The sequence below is a fragment of the Thamnophis sirtalis genome, unplaced genomic scaffold (genome assembly GCF_051295495.1).
Source record: "Thamnophis sirtalis isolate CommonGarterSnake01/CBP01778 unplaced genomic scaffold, rThaSir2_p1.2 scaffold_13, whole genome shotgun sequence".
NCBI classification, from domain to species: Eukaryota; Metazoa; Chordata; class Lepidosauria; order Squamata; family Natricidae; genus Thamnophis; species Thamnophis sirtalis.
The window spans coordinates 18890236-18911847 of record NW_028261393.1 but is presented as its reverse complement, the minus strand read 5'-3'; the positions used below and the strand labels follow the sequence as shown (position 1 = coordinate 18911847).

The 21612-nt window shown below is 41.4% G+C and overlaps 1 protein-coding gene across 1 annotated transcript in view; it reads right to left on the bottom strand.

The window, feature by feature from the left end:
* Positions 1 to 7450: 7450 nt before the first annotated feature.
* CRYBG2 (crystallin beta-gamma domain containing 2) overlaps positions 7451 to 21612 on the bottom strand; it is a 32560-nt gene continuing 18398 nt past the window's right edge. The window contains exons 9-19 of the mRNA XM_087727310.1: positions 21288 to 21414; positions 20720 to 20862; positions 19125 to 19251; positions 18635 to 18667; positions 17535 to 17647; positions 16516 to 16645; positions 15481 to 15620; positions 13980 to 14103; positions 12703 to 12861; positions 11216 to 11375; positions 7451 to 8050 (exon numbers count right to left, since the gene is read on the bottom strand). Coding sequence (XP_087583436.1) covers positions 7962 to 8050; positions 11216 to 11375; positions 12703 to 12861; positions 13980 to 14103; positions 15481 to 15620; positions 16516 to 16645; positions 17535 to 17647; positions 18635 to 18667; positions 19125 to 19251; positions 20720 to 20862; positions 21288 to 21414 — 1345 coding nt within the window. The 3' untranslated portion in view covers positions 7451 to 7961. The remainder of the gene's footprint in view (positions 8051 to 11215; positions 11376 to 12702; positions 12862 to 13979; positions 14104 to 15480; positions 15621 to 16515; positions 16646 to 17534; positions 17648 to 18634; positions 18668 to 19124; positions 19252 to 20719; positions 20863 to 21287; positions 21415 to 21612) is intronic.

The following is a 21612-nucleotide window of genomic DNA, read 5'->3' as shown; positions in this document are numbered from 1 at the left end:
GAAGATTTCCAAGGGCTATTGCAGCCGTATCTTCTTTAACTAACTCAAAAAGGGCTCAATCTTTCTTCTCCTCCAGTCTTCTGAGACTTCACCAATTTCTGGAGACAGCCTTGTATCCCAATATTTAATTTGTATATATGTCCCTGGAGGCACTCTGATTATCTATTTTACATTTTCTCATTTGCTTTTTTCTTAGGCTTTTTACCTGTTTATATCTAAAAGCATTTGTGATAATTGCCTTATGGATCTTATATAATAGTATAGTTTCCATAGCATTATTATCTTTATTCAGATTACTCCTCATCCATGAGGTCATTTGCAAATGTCTCTTGACATATCTTGGCTGTTGTAAGACCACCAAGCATGGTTTATCTACCAGGAATAATTTATTTTGGAACAATGGTTTTACACTGATGTGCATTATTTCTATCTCATTAATAAGATACCTGGATTATTTCATTAAAAAATTAAGCATTACACCCTATAAACCATGAGTGGCAATATCTGAGAATACACAACCCATAAATGCTTCCTTACTCATAGGCACAGTTGTCTGCTCTGAGCTCAGTTGCTTATGTGAGTATTTGGACTACTGGAGGCGAACCTGATTAGCTATTTTACATTTTCAGTAAACTGATGTATGATAAAAATGTGTTCTGACCCCCCTCGTCCCACACCAACACACACTCCGAGCCAAAGATAAGTTACGGCATTTAATTAACAGACAGACAGGTCCTTGGCAGCAAACTGGCACAGACAAGCTTGGGCAGCAATCCAGCACAAATAAGGCTTGGCAGCAATCCAGCCTGCCAAGCTCACCATAATCTTCTCCAACATTAATTCCTGTGTTGACTTCTGCAAGAGGGCCATGTGCACAAGCAGTCTTTTTATAGTCTGGAGAAGACCCTAATGACCACCAGCTGAGTGCAATTACCTCCTGTACTTGCGCAATTGTTCCTGACACCTATTAACTCTTCGGTGCCGGGCATCCAGGAACAACTCACTGCTGACCTCAGGCTCACACTCCCTTGTTTCCTCCCCACTGGTCCAAGGCTCAGGCACCTCCTGGTGCCCAACCAGCCTCTCTGCACCCTGCTCGGAGTCGGAACCCTGTCCAGGGTCCTCCACATCCTCCAGAGCCGACTCATAGCGCCCCTCGCTGTCGGAGTCTGGTGGCAGCTCCAACGGCTCCTGTTGGGCCACAACAAAAATGCAATCCCAAAAGTAATGTTGTTTCAGATTTAGCCTTAAACGTGTAACTATGGTTAACACAAATTTGCCTCCCCCTTTTTTTCACCCTATTTATTGGCTATGTCCTACTTAAACTAACAGAAACCCATGTTATTGTGGGGTTGGGGTTGGGCTTTGTTTTTGCAAACATTCTGCAGCGTCTGAGGGTGTTAAGATGACTAGAACACCTGCTCCTTTTACAGAGCTTCCTCATTTGTAGTGACAGCCACAAAGCCTACATCCCTGGTAATCTTACACCCACCGGAGTTGAACAATGCACCATTCAGGAAGTGGGTAATTTTTCTAACTTCAGATCTTATCACCATCCTTTCATGGAAACAGCACCCAGAGGGGAGGGGAGGGGAGGGCATTGAACTGCTCATTTTGTGATTGTGTGCGTACATGTGTCTCTGGTGCGGATTTCTTGGGTGGGAGACAAACCCTGCTGTTGGAAATTTATGTTCAGCTGCAAAGCAAAAGATTTAAGACATTTATTTATTTATTTTAATATATTATTTAGTTTGTCACTCATGTACAGGATAACAGGAATAAGAATAAACATCAGTAAGAGCACAGGAAATAGGTACAAATAAATGGGGACACAGGGACGTTAGGCACGCTGGTGCACTTATGCATGCTCCTTAAATTTAATTAATTTAATTAAAGGTAAAGGTAAAGGTAAAGGTTCCCCTCGCACATATGTGCATTCGTTCCCAACTCTAGAGGGCAGTGCTCATCTCCATTTCAAAGCCGAAGAGCCAGCACTGACCTAAAATGTCTCCGTGGTCATGTGGCCGGCATGACTAAATACTTTCCCACCAAAAGTGGTTCCTTTTTTTCTACTTGCATTTTTACGTGCTTTTGAACTGCTAGGTTGGCAGAAGCTGGGACAAGTAACGGGAGCTCACTCCGTTACACAGCGCTAGGGATTCGAACCACTGAACTGCCAACTTTCTGATCGACAAGCTCAGCATCTTAGCCACTGAGTAATTAAATTAAATTTAAATTTAAGAAAACAGATGGACCTACTAAGCACTAGCATAATGCACTGGAGGTTTCCCTTTTGCACTTATTTTATTTTAATGTTCAAAACAGGATGTATGTGTCCCTCACCCACTCTACTGTGATACTTCATGCTCCATTACCTATGAAATATCTGAACCTGATGCTTCAGATAAAGATAGGACAGTTTCCTGTTCTCTATCACAAACTGCTTATCTCAGTCTTACCTCTTCCCTGCCTTCGCAGATGCAATGGGAGAGGAACAGCCACCTTTCAATTACTTTGATTATCCCACCCCACCTTGGTGAGCACAAGCACACTGAGTATTAAGCAGCCTCATTAAGCCCTGGAGAAAACCTCACAAACTTTATAGCCAGGAAAAGGTCCACCCACAAAGTCATTTCCCATATGCACCTAGCCACAATATCAATATGCCCTGACAACATGACTTTGCCTCCTATTGGAAGAAATATCCATCTGGTCAGGAATGGGTTCCAGCCGGCGTTACTGCTGGTTCGCTCGTGTTTGCCCTTTGTGTGTTGGATGTGTGCTGCGTGCACATGCACAGTTCAATAGAAATTGTTCTGCGCATGCACAGAACTCCCCCAAAAAGATGGTGACGGCGGCGACTAGAGAACTTGTTCAGGGGCGTGGCCAGCCTGGGTTGCTGTTGGTTCTGCGACCCAGGCAGACATACCACTATTGATTTGGCTGAACCAGGCCGAACCAGAAGGAACCCACCTCTGCATCTGGTTCAGTTCCAAGCTGGGAGAAAGGCACTGGAGCAGTGGTGAAATTCATTTTTTAATTTTTACTAATGGTTTGGTGGATGTAGCTTGATGAGAATGGCGGCGAAAGGATACTGCAAAATCCCCATTCCCTCCCCACTCCAGCGAAGGATACTGCAATAGTGATATTTGCTGGTTCTCCGAACTACTCAAAATTTCCACTACCAGTTCTCCAGAACCTGTCAGAACCTGCTGAATTTCATTCCTGTACTGGAGACAAAATGGAGGCTGGAAGCTGATTGGAGGGTTTGAATGGAGAAGTAGAACCACCAAGCACATGGTTCTCTGGTGCAGCAGAAGACATGCAGTTGAGAGAGGGGGGCATTTATACCCTCTTGAACTTCCTGCTCCTGTGCAAGAACATGTATTCTATTGGCTGATGTCAGACTCCCATGGGGCCATGTAGGGCTGATGTTTGTCTGAACTAGTTTGGTTGAAGTTTGCTGGGTGATGCAATGTCCCCATTGATTGTGCCATGTGGTGAGCTCTGCTGCTAGATGGATTAATCCTATTGGAGGGTCACATCTTAATCCCATCACACTGGAGCTGGAGGTCTTTTGTCTTGAAGATAGGCTGGCCCAGTCTTTCTTGATGGGCAAATATCTGCTCGGGGCAGGGAGCTGCACTCTGTCTTGAAAACATGTTTCTTCTTTTGTCATCCAGGAAAATACTGGTTTAATATTCTGGTTTTTTTAATATTTCTCAACATATTTCATTCTTCTAGGAGAGGAGTGGGTGCTAACTTTCTACACTCCTTCTACTTCTAGCCTAGGAGAAAGCCTTAGGGACTCTTAGCTGCACTCTCACATAACAAAGTTTGTCTCTTTGTTCCAGTACCTTGTCCTCCCACATTTGATGTAATTTCTTCCCAGGATCTGGCTGGGATACTGGCCAGAAGCAAACAAGAAAAAGAAAGAGGACATTACAGCCAGTGTAGCTTGCCATGAAATATCTTCTCCACAGACATTAAAGTCAAGATACCTTCTTGTTTTGGGATCTCAAGCTATGAATGCAATGGGAGTTTCTCTATTTTCTCTGAATAGAGCCCCTAAAAAAATATTCCAAAGAAAGGTGGGGATTTGATGGATTTATGGGTCATTTTCAAGAAATGCAACATCTAATTAGATGTATTTTTGTCATTATTCTGGGGATCCTCCATTTATGGACACCAATAAGCCAAATATGCCTCTATGAGAAGGATGAAGATGATTTCGGAATCATCCTCATTTCCAAATGTGTTTATAAGCTGCATAAGAATTTTTAGAAAAGGCAAGTGGAAAGACCAGTGACGTGCAGTGAGGTTTATGGCTGGTGAGGCAGAAATTTGTTTAGACTTGTGGACTTAAACTCCCAGAATTCCACAGCCAGGCATGCTCAGTTCCGATTTAAAGCGACAGCATTTGTTTTTCTCCTTTGCTAAATAAGTTTCCTTCTTTCTTTTTCTTTTTCTTCTCCCTTCCCCTTCTTCCTCCCTCTCTCCCTCCCTTCCCCCTCTCTCAAACACACACACACACACACACACAAAGTTGCACCAGGATTCAGAAAATTTAGGTTTTCCTCCTCAGCCCATGTTAGCAATACCTCTAGCAGCATTTTGGCTGGCAGGTGTAAGTAGAAGTGGAAATTCATTCTACTGAAAACAATGTTTTTGCTTATGATTGGATAATTAAAATTTCAGAAGACCCAAAGGCATAGTATTAGAGTGTTACATAGTGCATAAACTAAAGAACTGTCTCAATATGCTCCCTCCTCCCTCTCTCAAACACACACACACACACACACACACACAAAGTTGCACCAGGAAGATGAAGTTTGAATTCCTCCCCCTCCCTCCGACCCACACGTATCTTTTCCAGCTGTTTCAGAGAGGATTTCAACTCTGCTCTTGCCTGCCATCATGAAAGAAAAAAAAATGTAAAAGGAAAATGGCGAGAGCTGAGATCAGGCTGAGCTAGTTGCTTCCAGAGTCATGACTCTGCTTAACTGTTAAAAAAAAAGCCTCTAAAAAAGCACCCACTATAGGAGGAGGTAGGAGAACGACGTGCCTCATCTACATCAGGAATTTTTCGGCTTTTAACCCTTGCTCTGATCGTAAAATGCCAGACTAGATGAGGCACGTCATTCTCCTGCCGCCTCCTGTAGAGGGCACTTTTTTAAACAGTTAAGCACTAAGCAGAGTCATCCATGGTGACTCTGGCAGCAACTAGTTCAGCCTGACCTCAGCTCTTGCCTTTTTCCTTTTACATTTTTCTTTCTTTTCATGATGACAGTGGTATGGCTCTGCCTCCCCTGCCTCTCCTGACTCAACGTCCCTGGGAAAGACCCTACTGTATTGTGCGCCCCTGGCCAGGAGGGTTGATGGGACTCTGCAGTGCTGAAGAGAAGGAGAAAGAATTATTTCATTACTTTGCTTTCTGCAAAACCAGGCGTCTCCAAACTTGGCAACTTTACGATTTGTGGACTTCCAAAACTGAAGAATTCTGGGAGTTGAAGTTGACAAGTCTTAAAGTTGCCATGTTTGGAGACCCTCTGTGCTAAATCAATGTTTTGTACCCAGCTGTCTATGGCAGCTACTTTATCAAAAGATAAGTTTAATGGTAGGAAGTTTTTTTTTTTTGAGTTGCCAGGAAAATGAACCCATTAGTCTAAAGAAGATAGAAATCCTACAGTGTTCTCCATAACCTGTGACTTAAGTCAGAACAGAACAGAACAACAGAGTTGGAAGGGACCTTGGAGGTCTTCTAGTCCAACCCCCTGCTTAGGCAGACAACCCTACAACACTTCAGACAAATGGATATCCAACATCTTCTTAAAAACTTCCAGTGTTTTCGACGATCTGAGAATTGATCTGGTTCTCCTTTGAAAGTACAATCACATTATTATTTGCAGGAACATTTTAAAAGGCTCATCAGCACAATTAAACAAAACAAAAAACAAAAAAAATGGCATAACCTGTAAGGCAGATGCCATGTACATTTGTTTTTCACACGTTCCTTTTTTTAAAAATATACATTTTTTTTTATTAAAACACTTAAAAAAAGAAGATAAAAGCTAACACAAAATAATGGGAAGGAAGCAGGGGTGGATTCCGGCATGTGCTCTGTGCATCCGCAGAAGCAAATAACAAGATGGCGGCACTTATGGTGCCGCTCGAAGTACCAGTTTGCGTGTGTGGCAGGCCTGGGTCACTGCCAGTTTGTGACCCAGGCCACCAAACCCCTACCAGTTTGCCCGAACCGGTAGGAATCCACCACTGGAAGGGAGGGAGGGAGGGAGGGAGGAAGGAAAAAGGAAAAGGAAAAGGGAAAGGGAAAGGGAAAGGGAAAAGGAAAGGAAAAGGAAAAGGAAAAGGAAAAGAAAGAAAGCAAAGAATAGAAAAGAAATAAATGCAAATAGAAAGAAGTGGTCCCCAATATTCTTCACAGTCGTCCTATGTCCAATTATAGCAGTGGTTCTCAACTTGTGGGTCGGGATCCCTTTGGGGGTCAAACGACCCTTTCACAGGGGTCACCTAAGACCATCAGAAAGCACATATTTTCAATGGTCTTAGGAACTGAGACACCAATTTTATGGTTGGGGGTCACCACAACATGAGGAACTGTATTAAAGGGTCGCGGCATTGGGAAGGTTGAGAACCACTGAATTATAGGATAGATATAGATTGTAGAAAGAAGAGCAACGTGATGTCACTTTAAAGAAAGAGGTCAAAAATATATTTGTATCTAGTTTCTCACACATTCCTGTGAGGGGCCACTATCCGCTATGGCTCTGCTGAATGCAGCTTTGTGCAATGTCATATAAGAAACTCTCGTCCTTAATAGAAGGCATGAAAATTGATTTGCCAGCAAAAGTGCAACATGCAATTCAAAGCAAACATTGCCCTCCAATGGCTGAAACTATGATGAGACCCAATTATTTCTGTAACTCACAGTAACCTTCCACCAAGGCTTTGAAAAATCAAAGAGTCTGTTTAATGATAGAAAGAAATGTAGATGATTACAGTAGCTCCATACAAAAGAGCCTTTTATTCATCTCTGGATAATGTTTGGGACCCCAGCCATTATCACTAACTTTTTCTTTGTGGACAAGTTTTGCATATTTTATGACCTTACAGGTAACTGTCCTCAGATTTTAATATTATTGACATGTTGCAGGAAGATTTCAGATATATAATGCATGCAATACAGTGGGGAAAAAATTTCTGAGCAAGAAGAGTTCTGCAACAAAGAGTAGGAAAAACAATTCTAACTGGAAAAGTACTGTAGAAATATTTTAATCTTGCTACAGGAAATATTTGTACTGATAAGCCTTTATTTCTGCCAAAGGAGATGCTACAAAGTGCCTAACCTTTTTCATAACTCTGTATATGGTATTTCCATACTCATCATATGCCAATTTCAGTGGGAAATAAGAGAATCAAACAAATCCACCAGAGAGAGATAAGTTTATAAAAGCATCTTATGTTACATAGATACATAAATAGAATTTTTAAAGGTAGGAAGGCCTTTCCCTTGGGAAAAAAGAGAGTAAAAGGTACAAGCATGATTGTGCATGCCTATATATATGTGTGTATGTATAGGTTTTTATGTTAATTGAATTTCTCTTTAAATATCCAATCCAGCTGGGATGCCTCTTCCTGCTTCCCTGTCAACGGTGAATAACTCACCTCTTCGAATTGTGCAATAATCTGTACTTTGGAAAGCATCACTCTGGGCAGCTAAAAAAAAAAAAGCATAGAAGGAAGAAAATATCCAGTGCAAACCGACTGAGAAAGTCAGTCTCAGATCTGTGTCATTAAACAATTGTGCTTTTTTTCAGACTGTGAGCCTTGGAAAAAGACAGGTGGCTTAGCTTGACCAAAAACAGGGTTAATCTTTTCCAACCCAAACATGACTCGCGAGGCGAACTCTTGTTTTGCTCCCGATCCCCTTCCTGCCTTCTTCACAGCACTTGAACATCCCAAATCTGTGTGGGTCTCTCTTCAGAGGATTCCCACAGGACAGCGTGATCCCGGTCGTAGGTTCTGCCTCCTGCAAGAAAGGCAGAAAGGAAGGGTGAGTGGTGCGTGGGAAAAAAGCAATGGGAAGTTGTACATAAACAACAAGGCACAATGTGGGAGATCAATTTCTTCCAATATCATTTTCAATTTCTTCCAATCTAGGTAGTGCTCCACTTACAAACAAAATTGAGCCCAACATTTCTGTTACTAAGCAAGTCACTTATTAAGCTTTCAAGAAGAGATTGGACTGCCATTGGTCAGAAATGGTGTAGGGACTCCTGCTTGGGTGGGGGGCTGGACTAGATGACCTACAAGGTCCCTTCCAAATGTTAATCTGTGAAGTGAGTTTTGACCCCCTTTTGCGATCTTTCTTGCCACACTTGTTAAGGGAATCACTGCAGGTGTTAAATTAGTAACGGTTGTTAAGTGAATCCGGCTTCCCCATGGATTTTACTTGCCAGAAGGTCACAAAAGGGGATCCCATGGTTACCGGGACCTTGCAACCGTCATAAATACAAACCAGTTGCCAAGCGTCCAAATTTTGCTCATATAACCCTGGGGATGGGGCAAAAGTTGTAAGAGTGAAAAACAGTCCTTTTTTCAGTGATGTTGTAACTTCTAACGGTCACTCAGTGAATAGTTGTAAGTCAAGAACTCTCTGTATTTTTATTTAGCTTGCTTGATCTACCCAATCTGAACTTTGCAACAGGACCTGCTGCAGTGACAGGCACTGTGGAGGGGAAAAAGTGTTCTGACCTGGGCTTCCCCAGCAGCACGAAGCCGAGTCCTCATCTCGATAAACCGCTTTTATTTAATTTACAGTGAATTCCTCTCCAGCAAAGTCTTTCCTCTCCCACAGTCTTTCAAGATAGTTCACAATTACCGACCTTTATCAGGCTTGGAGGGTGGCCAGGCTGATATCTCTCAGACGCCACAATACTTGGCAAAAATGCAGGAATGAACTAATTGTCTCCTGCAAACTTCACTCCCCTTTCGCTCCTCTTTTATTTCCTCTGGGAGGGGCCATTCACCGTCCACCTGTGGCCTTACTCCCAAGTTGACCTTTGTTGCTTAGCTCTTCCCTTCGTCTGGCAACTCTGTGCATGCGCACACTGGAAACAGCTCCAGCTGTTTGTCTGCCTCACTGCTGTTTGACTCCGAAGGCAGCTGATAACTGTCAGACGGCTCTGGCCCCCTCTCTGCCTCTGACACAGAGCCCTCATCAGAGCCTTCCCCAGACTCCAGAACTGGCCCAGGTTCCTCCCCAACCTCTCTGTCCGAATCTGCTGCCAGCTCTGGTGACAACCCACAACAAAAAGTATGTACCAATTTTGTTAGGATTTCACACAGGGTCACTAATACCTCCCGAGAGGTACAACAAATCCCTAGATTCCCTAGGACTGTTGCATCGTGGTGTGTGACTTTGCTGAATCCCATGATCCCATTAATGCTAGGGAAGGAGGAGGAAAGCAGAAAGACACCGAGAGCAACAACCCCATTAACGGAATCAAGTCATTCGATTTCAATTATCATGAACATTCATTTTAAACTAAGTTCAATGTATTTTGGGCCTTGGCTCTGCTGTTTTTTCTACCGATGTGGCTGCTGGCACATTGCTCAAAGAAGGAGAGCAGCTGCCAGCTGAGCGGGAGTTGCTGAAGTGCTATCAGGAGGGTTTGCTGTGAGAAAATGCCTGTAAGGCATTTGAAAGACTTTGCAAATTAAAGGCCCATCTTAAGTTCATATTACACATTATTTATATATTACTACATCATTAGGAGATAATGCAGATGATGTGATATATTACTGCAATTATCTATATTACATATTATACTGTATATGAAATATTATTATGAAAATGCAGATAAGCGTTTTAAAGTGCATGAGAACAATTACAGCATATTATATAACACATTTATATGCATTAACTACATATGCATTTTAAGCACAAGAACTATAATGTATTCCATTTCACTTAGCGTATCCATGCATTTTAAAGACTCTTACAATATGAAATGTTATATTGCTGTATTAGCTGTTTGTGTAACTATATATGTTATCATGAGAATGTCATAAATATTTTAAAATAGTTACATAATATGTACTATATAATATATTACATATTTCCATAATGGATATAAGCAATTTAAACACTATCAACAATTAAATATTGCTGTAATATTTAATATATTATCATACATAACTATAAATTACAATGAAAATGCCTATAATAAACACATATCAAGCCCTACTGTATATTGTTGTAATATATTATGAATGGATTTAAATTTAAATATTACTATGAAATAATATGAATAGGCATTTTAAATTAAACATGCATTCACCATAATGTAATGCAATAAATAGAAATTATTTTTAGGTCCTGGGAATGGAGGAAATTCTAATGAATGCAGGCTGATCAGGCTATGCTTTGATATCTCCTGCCAGAATAAACTATATGCTACTAAAATTCTAATTCCTATAACCTTTAACTGGGCAAAATGGTGCACCATAGGACAAAACCTTTTGAACCAAAATACTTCAAAAATAGGCCAATTTACAGAATGTGTCCAAAATCTAGGACCCATGACTCCCTTGGAGATGAAATTTGGCAAATGTTATAAAAAATTTACAACACAAACGTTATCATAAAGCAATCTATGACATACCCTGTTTCCCTGAAAATAAGACCACCCTGGATAGTAAGCCCAATTGGCCTTTTGAGGGCATGTGCTAAAATAAGCTCTCCCCAAAAATATTGCAACACAGCAGCAGCCATGAGGTGACCACGCTCGCCACTTCCTGCACCTCAAAAATAATAAGACCTCCCCCAAAATAAGGCCAAGTGCTTATTTGGGGGGGGGGTGTCAAAAGAAAATAAGACCCTGTCTTATTTTCGGGATAACACGGTAATACAAAATGTCATTAAACTTTTCCTGCGCTGATGTTCCACTGTGCTATGGAGTTCAACATGGGCTATTTTCAAGGCAGATACATCTCTGATTGTATCCCACGTTTTCCAGGGAAAGTAGTATATTAGCTCTGTCATTGTTGAAGACATTGAGGAACCTGGTAAGCAAATGTCTTTTTGAAGCAATGGCCCAATGCAGCACAGGTTGTCTGGTCTGCCCTAAATCCTGTTTTCTGAACCTGTTCTTTGGAGCTAAGTCAGAATTATCCCTCCATATTCTCTTACCTTTTACATCTAGAACTTTATCTTCAAACATCTGGCTGCATATTTTCCCAGATGAATCAATTCTCCACGTCTGCCGAGGCATTCGACTCTCAGACCATAACACCACTTTGGTGCCCTTTGCAGCTGCACCAATCACCTGGAGACTCATATTGGGTGCAACCTGAAAACAGAGGTGGACGTCACATAATGTAACAACCAGTTCTCCCAGAACCGAAAATGTGAGCATGTGCGCACCTTCTGCACATGCGCACGGCTTCCAACACATGGCAATTATATATAGGACGTGATAGCGCCAGAGTGGACGGGCAAGGTCAACCGCTGCTCAGAACTACCAGTTTGTCCAAACCGGTCTGAACGGCAGCAGTGCACCTCTGCCTGAAAACCAAGAACAGTTTAAGCATTTTTACCAATTCTGGTAAAAAGCAACCATTATTAGTATTTTTTATCTTCATTATCAAGTAGCATTAAATTATGAGATCTTTTCTCAACCTGATCTGGTCTAGATACATTGGAGGACAACCTCCATAGTCACCAGGTATAACAGCTATTGGATTGGTTGGCTGAGACTAAAGAGATTATACTCCAACATACATTGAAGTTATTGGCTTGTGCAAGACTTTAATAGTGGAGGACCTCAGTCAGAAGATTTTCAACTCAGGGATGATATGCCTCCGGTTGCTAATCATGATGGCCACTTATTAACTCCAGGATAAGAAGCAACTGAATTTGGGAGACCAGAAATATCTGGTTAACCATTCCAGGAAGCAAAGTTGGCTTTTGGGCACTCCAAAACTTCTTTTCTGACATTTCTATGGATGAATGGACAATCTTGCCAGTCTTTAAAGACAACAATGTGATCTAAGTGATGGCCCAAGAGCCACTACAAAAACATTAAAAAGTATAGAGAATTTCCATTCTGCTACAAGATTACACAGGATCACGGGTCAGCAGTTTGGCAGATCGAATCTCACTGGCTCAAGGTTGACTCGGCCTTCCATCTTCCGAAGTCGGTAAAATGAGGACCCAGTTGCTGACTCTGTAAACTGCTTAGAGAGGGCTGTAAAGCACTATGAAATGGTATATAAGTCTAAGTGCTATTGCTATTACTATTTAGAAAAAAAACGAATCTTAAGCTTGGAGAAACTGAAGTAACCAATATAGATGAGCAAGTTGAATTGTTTTATTCACTCCAGGAGTGGGAGAGAATTTGAGCAAGTGGGATGGAAATCTAATGACGAGATCAAATGGATAAATGGTTGGAATTCTGAACTGGTGCACTCCATTCTGTAACTTTAAGTTACATGTCCCACCTCTAGGATATTACCCATCTTGCTTTTTTCTACACTATTTACACTATCTACACTATACTACACACACTATTGGGGGACAGATTCCCAGAACCTGGTGTAAATGTTTGGATATATCTAGAACCAGATTGACACATTCTTGATGGCCTCAATCTCTATCTCTATCCAGAAGGTCCTTACATGGTTCTTCATAAGTCCCTCTTCATAGTACCAGATGCAACTGTTCTGGTCATTGATCTCCGAAACCAGAACTCGTCCAGCTTTCATGTCTTCAACATCATCGGGCACAGACAGGAAGGACTTCAACTCTTGGTTTTTTATTCGGAAATAGACCCTTCTCTGCAAAAAGGGGAGGAGAGATGAAGGTAAAAAATGGCACACTGTGAATTAGTTTGAATTGTCTGTGCTTGTAAACAAGTCCTGCACTGTGGAAGGATATCTCTGCAGTAGCGGTAACCAAGACTGGGAATGCTTACTTAGATGTTAAAGTTACAGGAACACAGAGCAACAAAAAACACAGTCAGAAAATTGATATGGTTTTGCAGAACCATATCAGTCATAGAATTGAAAGATACCCCAAAAGTCATCTAGCCTATTTAGTTTAGTTTAGTTTAGTTTAGTTTAGTTTATTGTTATTGCATATCGTACAATGAAATTAAATGCCATCTTCAATGTATATTATAATTACAAAAATAAAAAACAAACACATATCATTCACATTCTATATAATTAAAATTGAAAACCCAATATTGCATTAATATTGCACTATATCGTAGAATTCAATATAGTTACTACTCTGTCCTTGTTTTTATTATCCTGTACCATCTGCCACATGGTAATAGTTCAAAAAAAGGCTGCCCAGGATGAGATGGATCTTTAAGAATGTTTTGAATTTTTTTAAGGCAGCGGGAGCTATAAAGCTCTTCCAAAGAGGGGAGAGGGCAACCAATGATCCTCTGGGCAATGACATTAACCCTCTGGAGCTTTATCCTATCTGCCACTCTGCAATTGGCAAACCATACAGAGGTGCAATAAGTTAGAATACTCTCTATAGTGCAGCGGTAGAAGGTCACCAGCAGTTTTTCATTCAGTTGTTGTTTCCCATCTCTTGGCCCCAAGAAAAAAATGCACCATAGAGAAAACCGTCCTTCTTCCTTTTCAGGAGAAGAGATACCACTGTTTTACAAATATTTATTTCCAAAAGAGCTTACACTGTTGAGATGTTGCTCCTAATGCAGACTTGCAATCCTTTCTTAGATGTAGAACCAATCTGTATTGATTTCTTAGTTGTAACATACATAGACATCTCCTATCTATTTGCTTTATTTCCTTCTAGCATCCCTCCCCCCCCCCCTGCCCAAGTGCCAAAGAGTTGATTCTGGTTGGTCACATTATTCATTCAGTTCCTTTATGTTTACCCATCCACCCCCACATGGTCAGAAAACTGTGAGACTCACCTGCTTGATGGGATACAGGGAGCCGATATGTTGAACCCCACTGTACGTCAGCCAGTTGGTGATCTCTGTGCATTCCAAAACCCACTGACGGCCTCGGAAGTCACTGTGTTCGCACAGCACCCAGCTGTGAATTGGAATCAGCATGAAACCAACCGTAAGAAGAGAAGCATTAACAAAAAGCCCATTGATCAGTATAAGTTGACAAATATTTTTTGTCCAAAGAAGCCCAAGATACGTTAATTGTACCAAGAGAAGTGAATATTTGTAGCTCAGGATTGGACTGTGAGGTCCTTGGTGCTCTCTGAGCTTGATTGTTTTCTTGCAGACGTTTTATTACCCAAATAAGTAATAGTGATTCTACCCAACTTTTCATTAACCAACTACGGAGATAATGGTGATTACTACACAACTCAACACTGATGATGTTACCTAATTAACAAGCAAGAAAACAAACAAGCTCAGAAAGCACCAAGAACCTATACATTTATTCCTTACACAATTGGTCTCAAGGAGAAATATGTATTGCCTTGAAAAAAAAAGATAATATTATAGCAACTGCCCTCAATTAGTGCTCTATTAGGATGTGCTGGCTTTCAAACCCTCCAGTCCTTCAGAGTCACTTTGATGTACTGGTTAAGGCACCAACTATAGTTCCTAAGGTAAAGGTTCCCCTCACACATATGTGCTAGTCGTTCCCGACTCTAAGGGTGCTCATCTCCATTTCAAAGCCGAAGAGTCAGCACTGTCCAAAGACGTCTCCATGGTCATGTGGCCAGCATGACTAAATGCCGAAAGCGCACGGAACACTGTTACCTTCCCACCAAAGGTGGTTCCTATTTTTCTACTTGCATTTTTACATGCTTTCAAACTGCTAGGTTGGCAGAAGCTGGGACAAGTAACGGGAGCTCACTTTGTTATGTGGCGCTAGGGATTTGAACCACCGAACTGTTGAACTTCTGATCAACAAGCTCAGCATCTTAGCCTCTGAGCCACCGCGTCCCTTTTCTCTCAGCCCTAGGAGGAGGTAATGGCAATCCACTTCCAAAAAAACCTTGCAAGAAAACTGCAGGGACCATTCCAGGCAGTTGCCGAGCGTCAAGGCTGACTTGAAGGCATAAACCCAGAATCCTTCATTGGCACATGTGACAACCAAGCTTCATTGGCACATGTGACAACCAAGCTTGGGAAAAGCTTAGGACCAAAGCCAGAGCAACCAAGTAAGAACAAATGCATAAATTAGACATATATTAGAAGGACATGAATATAAAAAAGTGTTGCTCAATGGCAGGAGTGGCTGATAAACATAAACATGGAGGAAACAGTTTGAATAAGGATGTATATACACTATTGAAAATGGATTCGAAAGTTCAGATAAACGTTTTGAGCCAACTTCATGAGAAGCTGGGCTGGACTTGGGGTCTGGAAGGCGACAAACAAACTCAATGCAAAGTGTAATGAGTCAACAGTCCATTCCCTTGTTTTTTTTTTCTTCTTTACTTACATCCCACCCTTTACTCGGACAGAGAGAACGTGATTATTGAACCCTTCGGCTTTCAGGCTGCGTACTTCACTATTCAACTCAATCTCTTTCCCTTCGAAACACTCCAATCCATGCAGAAAAATGGAGGGCTCAGAGAAGAACTGTAAAAAAATTAAAAAAAAAAACCAGGAAGAGCAAAGAACGAGATGAAAACAACGTGGGGATTATCTGGTCAAACAATAAAATGCAGGCAGTCCCTCAAATATGCTGTGAAAGCTCTTGGGTGAGAGATTGGCAGGCCATTCTGAATTCAGTGAAGAATTCAAATTCTGTGAGTTGTTGCTACTCCAGTTTAAAGAATTCCAAAAGAATGGAATTGATTTTGGAAAAGATGTCCATATGGATGATCATAACAGCAGGGGTGAAATGCTACCAGTTTGGACTGGTTTGCCTGAACCGGTAGTAAAAATGTTAAGAATGTAACACAACAAAGTTTGTTCAATTATCTGTATTATATGAAAAGTTATAGCCAAATATAGCCGGCAACAAAACCCAGTTAATAGAAGCAATCATTCAATCTTGGTTTCACATTTTAACAGCTGCAGAACTAAAAGACTTGGTTCACTCCATGGGAAGACGTTGTAAGGCCATTATTCATGCTAAAGGTTACCCAACTAAGCATTAACTGAATGGTGATAATTTTTGTATATCTCATTTTTTCTACATGTTTCACTTTTCTTCTTTATAACTACTATTCTAATAGTAAATCCTTCATAAAAGTTATTGCATTACATTCTTGATTAAATTATTTTTCCATTGATATATAATTTTATGGTACTACTCCAAAATAAAGAGCGTTATTAGCCATCGAAGCTCAAAAATACACTTCTCCCAAATGGTTTCCACAATTTTGGCCTCTACTGTATACTTCCCAAAATTGGACAATCCAAAAGAGAAAGACTCTTCTGAATCAAACTTGACAATGTCATTTTCTGGCAGCAACTGAGTAACAAGAAATCCAGATAAAAGCTTAGAAAGATGGTCATCGTGACTTACAATGGGGATTTTCTTCAGAGAGCAGATAGCTGTGGTGAAGGCACAACCCATGGAGCTCAGTGTCGGATACTCGCCTTCTGAGAGTATGTGCTGCTCACCATCAAACTGGTGGCCATCATAAAGAATCCAGCTAAGAAGAGACAATTTGCATGTGATGTGTGTGACTTTAGAGGCATGATCAAAAGCTCATCAATGAAACAAATATGAGTCCATGGAAACTGGTATCCCTTTAAAATTTACCTTAACAGCATCTGAAGAGCAAACCAGAAACTACTGAAAAAACACATTGATCTGGGAATAATGGCTAGAAAGATTGGAAACTGAAAGTGGAAAGGTTGTTCTTAGAAAAATATGATGTACTCATTTTAGAATAGAATAGAATAGAATAGAATAGAATAGAATAGAATAGAATAGAATAGAATAGAATAGAATAGAATAGACTTCTTTATTGGCCAAGTGTAAATGGACACACAAGGAATTTGTCTTTGGTGCATATGCTCTCAATGTATATAAAGAAAAATAAAATGGAATACAATCATCAAGAATCAGAAGGTACAAAACAATATAAACCAAAAGAAGGCATAGGGATTCCTCTTAGAGGCTCAAAAGAAAAATGTTGATTTCACTCCCCACCCCACACCCACTTTTTCTTGCTACAAGTATGTCACGGTAATTTTTTTCCCCTCTGTTGTTCCCCCACCCCCACTCTGTTGACATCAAGGACTGTCTGGGGAAACCCCACAAAATTACTCAGAATTATATTTTAACTACTTTGGCATTTATATGAAAAGGTATCAACACATTTAGTCATTTCACTCTATGAACTGTACTTTGGCTAGATTAGTTCCTTCCCTTTGAGAGCTGCTCCAATTCTCCCCTGTAGAAACCTCTGGGCCCTGCCTCCTTTTCCCTAAATGGAACGGAACATTTCTTTGGGATCCAGAGCAGGAAATACCAGCAGAATGGCAAGAACAAAATGAGAATGAATGAGGGAGGCCCTGCTGGTGAGAGATCCTTACCTGCCTCCATTGACCCTACAGGAATGGGGGGTGAAGTTCTCTGGAAGAGTTGGTTGGTCCTCCTTAAAAGTCATGGAGTTCCCTGAGAAATCAGGCTCTGAGAAGAGTTGGATCTGGGGAGTCAAAAATATCTTGATGTGAACAAGAGGTAGACTGAAATGGCTTGGAATAACTGTCTCACAGTCATAATCATCTCATTTTAAAAATGATGGTTTTCAGAATTCCATAAAGAAAGGAAATCGTATTGCCTTCCCTATGCTGGCTGAGGAATTGGAGTGGTGCGGTGACCTACAGGTGGAGCTCTCACCTCACAATCAGGAGGCTGTGAGTTTGATCCTAGGGAGAGGCAGATATTTCTCTCTCTGGGCACACTGAGAATATGCTGAATATATTGCTGAATATATCTCCGCATTGGCGACAGGAAGGGCGTCTGGTCATTAAAACACTCTGCTGGCTCCATTCAGTTGCTCAGACTCCACCCGGCAAGGGATTATGGGGTTGTTAAATGATGATGATGCTGGCTGGGGAATTCAGGGGGCTGAAGCCCACCCATTTTAAAGTTGCCAAGGTTGAGAAATACTGGGGTAAATATTGCTCACAGGGCTGCAGGGAGCCATTCAAAGGATGATAACTGTTTTCATTGATGAACCTAATGTATTACTGTAACAATATGATTATCGGTTCTGCTTCTCTGAAAATACTACATCTATAAAATATAAATAACCTGATAATCCAATTACTACAGGAGAAGACAACCTTTTGTTTTTAATCTGGGAGGGAGATATGCTGCATTTTTAATTTTTATTTAGCTCATTGTCTGCAAGGAACATAGGAATCATGGCAATAATGCCACCAGAAGAAGCACGGTAAAGATTTGAAATTTCAGGAAAGCTATATTAAATACAGCCTTTATTAATTATTGGGCTAGGCGAGGGAAGCAAAATAGGATCAGCAGTGCAGTTTAGTAAGGGCTCAAGAAGCATCATGTAAAGCCATGATTTAATGGACCAAACCAACTAAAATGTGGTAATCTTGCTAGAATTGCGCAATGTGACATAAAAACTATCTTTACGCCTTGCTTCTCAATGCCAACTGCTCACCTTAGAAATGAAGAAGAGGCTGCGTTCCCCAACCTGTGAGGAAATAAAAGTGATATACTATTTAGACCAGGTTAAAGACACGTATTACTGATTGGATGGTCTGGCTAGCACAAAATAGAAAAGAAGTGTAACCATGCTACAGAATTAAAATCTTACTCTTACGTGAATGAGATCTGAAATGGGAAAAAGGCCAAAGCATTGCAACCTCTTTTCAGTTTTGGACTTAAAAGAGTTTTCTGAAAAAACATTGTGTTCAACCAGATTTAACTCACTGCTCATTGCTTAATTGTTAATCTCTGAAGAAGATGCGTGAGCATGCAAAGCAAAGCTTTGAGGCTTCTCCTTTTTTAATGGAACGGAGTTGTTACTTCAGGAAGACTATTATGCAGAAGGATCGAGAGAAAGTTTGTTGCTTGAAAATTTGGAGTGTGGGTTGCGGGACATCATATCTGAACTGGAGGAAAGTGAAGGCAGGCATCTGGACCCTTACCTGTAGGACAGGTTGCACGGAGGCGATCTGGCAACTGGTTGCTCCCCAGTCTTCACAGTTGCGATACACTCCTTTCTCCAAAATATATTGTTCTCCACTGAAATTCTTGCCTTCATAGGCTACCCACCTGGTCACAGCAAAGGAAATACAATTATCCCCATGTACTAGTCCCAAGACAGATTTTAGTTTCCTGGGCTCCAAGATCAACACAGATGGGGACTGCAGCCAAGAAATTAAAAGACGCTTGCTCCAGGGGAAGAATGCTATGGCAAATCTAGACAGCATACTAAAAAGCAGAGAAATCACCCTGCCAACAAAAGTGTGTATAGTCAAGGCTATGATTTTCCCAGTTGCAATGGATGGCTGTGAAGGTTGGACCATGAGAAAGGCTGAAAAGCTGAAGAATGGAGGCCTTTGAACTATGGTGACGAAGAAGACTCTTGTGAGTCCCTTGGACTACAAGGTGATCAAACTGGTCAGTCCTAGAGGAGATCAACCCTGGCTGCTCTTTAGAAGGCCAGATCCTGAAAATGAAACTCAAATACTTTGCCCACCTAATGAGAAGGACGGACTCCCTGGAGAAGTGCCTAATGCTGGGAAGGACTGAGAGCAAAAGAAGAAGGGGATGACAGAGAATGAGGTGGCTGGATGGAGTCACTGAAGCAGTAGCTTGAGCTTAAATGGACTGCAGAGGATGGTAGAGGACAGGAAAGCCTGGAGGAACGTTGTCCGTGGGGTCGCAATGGGTCAGACACGACTTTGCAACTAACAACAACAACTAGTCCCAAAATAGTGTTCTGGTGAGGTATCAGTTCTATCCCCTCTGTGATCCTAAAAAATTAGTGCTCCAAGAGGCAGTTAGTCCCAGGAATGCTGAGATTACAGGACTTAGTATTGTAGTCAGCCTGGCCAAAATTGGGACAGGAAGTTTGAAAGCTAGCATTGTTGGTTGAGAATTTAGAAAGTTAATATCCCAATACAGGTAGTCCTTGATTTAGTTCATTTAGTGATCATTCGAAGTTGCAATGGAACTGAAGAAATTGACTTATTTTTCACACTTATGACCATGGCAGCATCCCCATGATCACGCCATTTACATTCAAATGCTTGACAAATGGTTCATATTTTTAATGTGTGCAGTGTCCTGGGGGTCAGGTCACCCTCTTTTGTGACCTTTTGACAAGTAAAGTCAACGGGAGAGTCAGATTCACTTAGCAACCATGCTACCAAGTTAACAACGGCAAATATTCACTTAACATATGTGGCAAGTAAAGTCATAAAATGGGACAGGACTCAACAAATTTCTCACTTAGCAGCATAGGACCACAACTTCTGAAGGCAAGAAGTTCCACTGATCAATTGTTCTCACTGTCAAGAAATGTCTCCTTGTTTCTAAGTTTCTCTCCTTGATAAACCATTAACTAGTCTTCACTTAGCAACCATTTCACTTAACGACCTGACCGCTGGAACGGTACTTGATTGTTAAATGAGGAGTAGGTGTACTGCAGTGAATCAAAGAGGGCTCTGTATCATCCACTTTTGAATTTTGAAAGGTCGTCTTCCTTGCGCTCTACATTTCCTCAGCAAATACTCACACTCCATTGAGGACATGGATTGATTGTGTCATGATCCCATATCTGGCCAGCCCAACATCTGGCAGGGCCTCACTGAGCTCAACACTGGGGCCATCTTCAAAATCCATGGCTTCAAAAAGTACAATGGCTGGGTCCACAAAGTCCTGCCCGGGATGAAAAAAAATTATATGCATGTATCATAATGTCGCAATAGCATTGACCCCTATTCTTGATAGAATCATCTAGAATAGCCCTCTGAAACGTAAGTGATGCTGGGGTCACCTTTTGCAACCTTCTGGCAAGCAAAATCAATGGGGAAGTCAGATTCACTTAACAACCATGTTACTACCCTGTTTCCCTAAAAATAAGACCTCCCTGGATAACAAGCCCAATCAGGCTTTTGAGCGCATGCGCTAAAATATGCCCTCCCCCAAAAAATAAGCACTCCCCAAAAATATTTAAACGCACAGGCAGCCGGTCCCCCCCATTTCCTCTGGTTGCTTGCCGTGCAAACAACACGGGGCGAAGAAGCGAGGCTGGAAGAGCGGGGCAGCGAAGGGGAAGGGAGTGAGCAAACGGGCAGACTTACTGTCCGGATCAGCCTCAGCGACAACAGCTCTTCATTATAGCCAGCCCAATCGTTCCAGTCACAGTACTCTCCTTCTTCCAATAGGTACTGATGGCCACGAAAACCTTCTTTCTCATAGCCCACCCAGCTGGAGGTGACAATAGACCAATAAAAGAGGGGAAAAGAGAGAAACTACTCTTGATTCCTGAATATAAAACTACTTTCTTCCTGTCATGTCTGTGGAGATTCTTGATCATCCAGGTCGTGGTTTTCCCAAAGGTCCTTTTGCAAAAGGCAATTGGACTTTCTTGATTTTTTGCCTTAAAAACATTTTGCTTCTCATCCA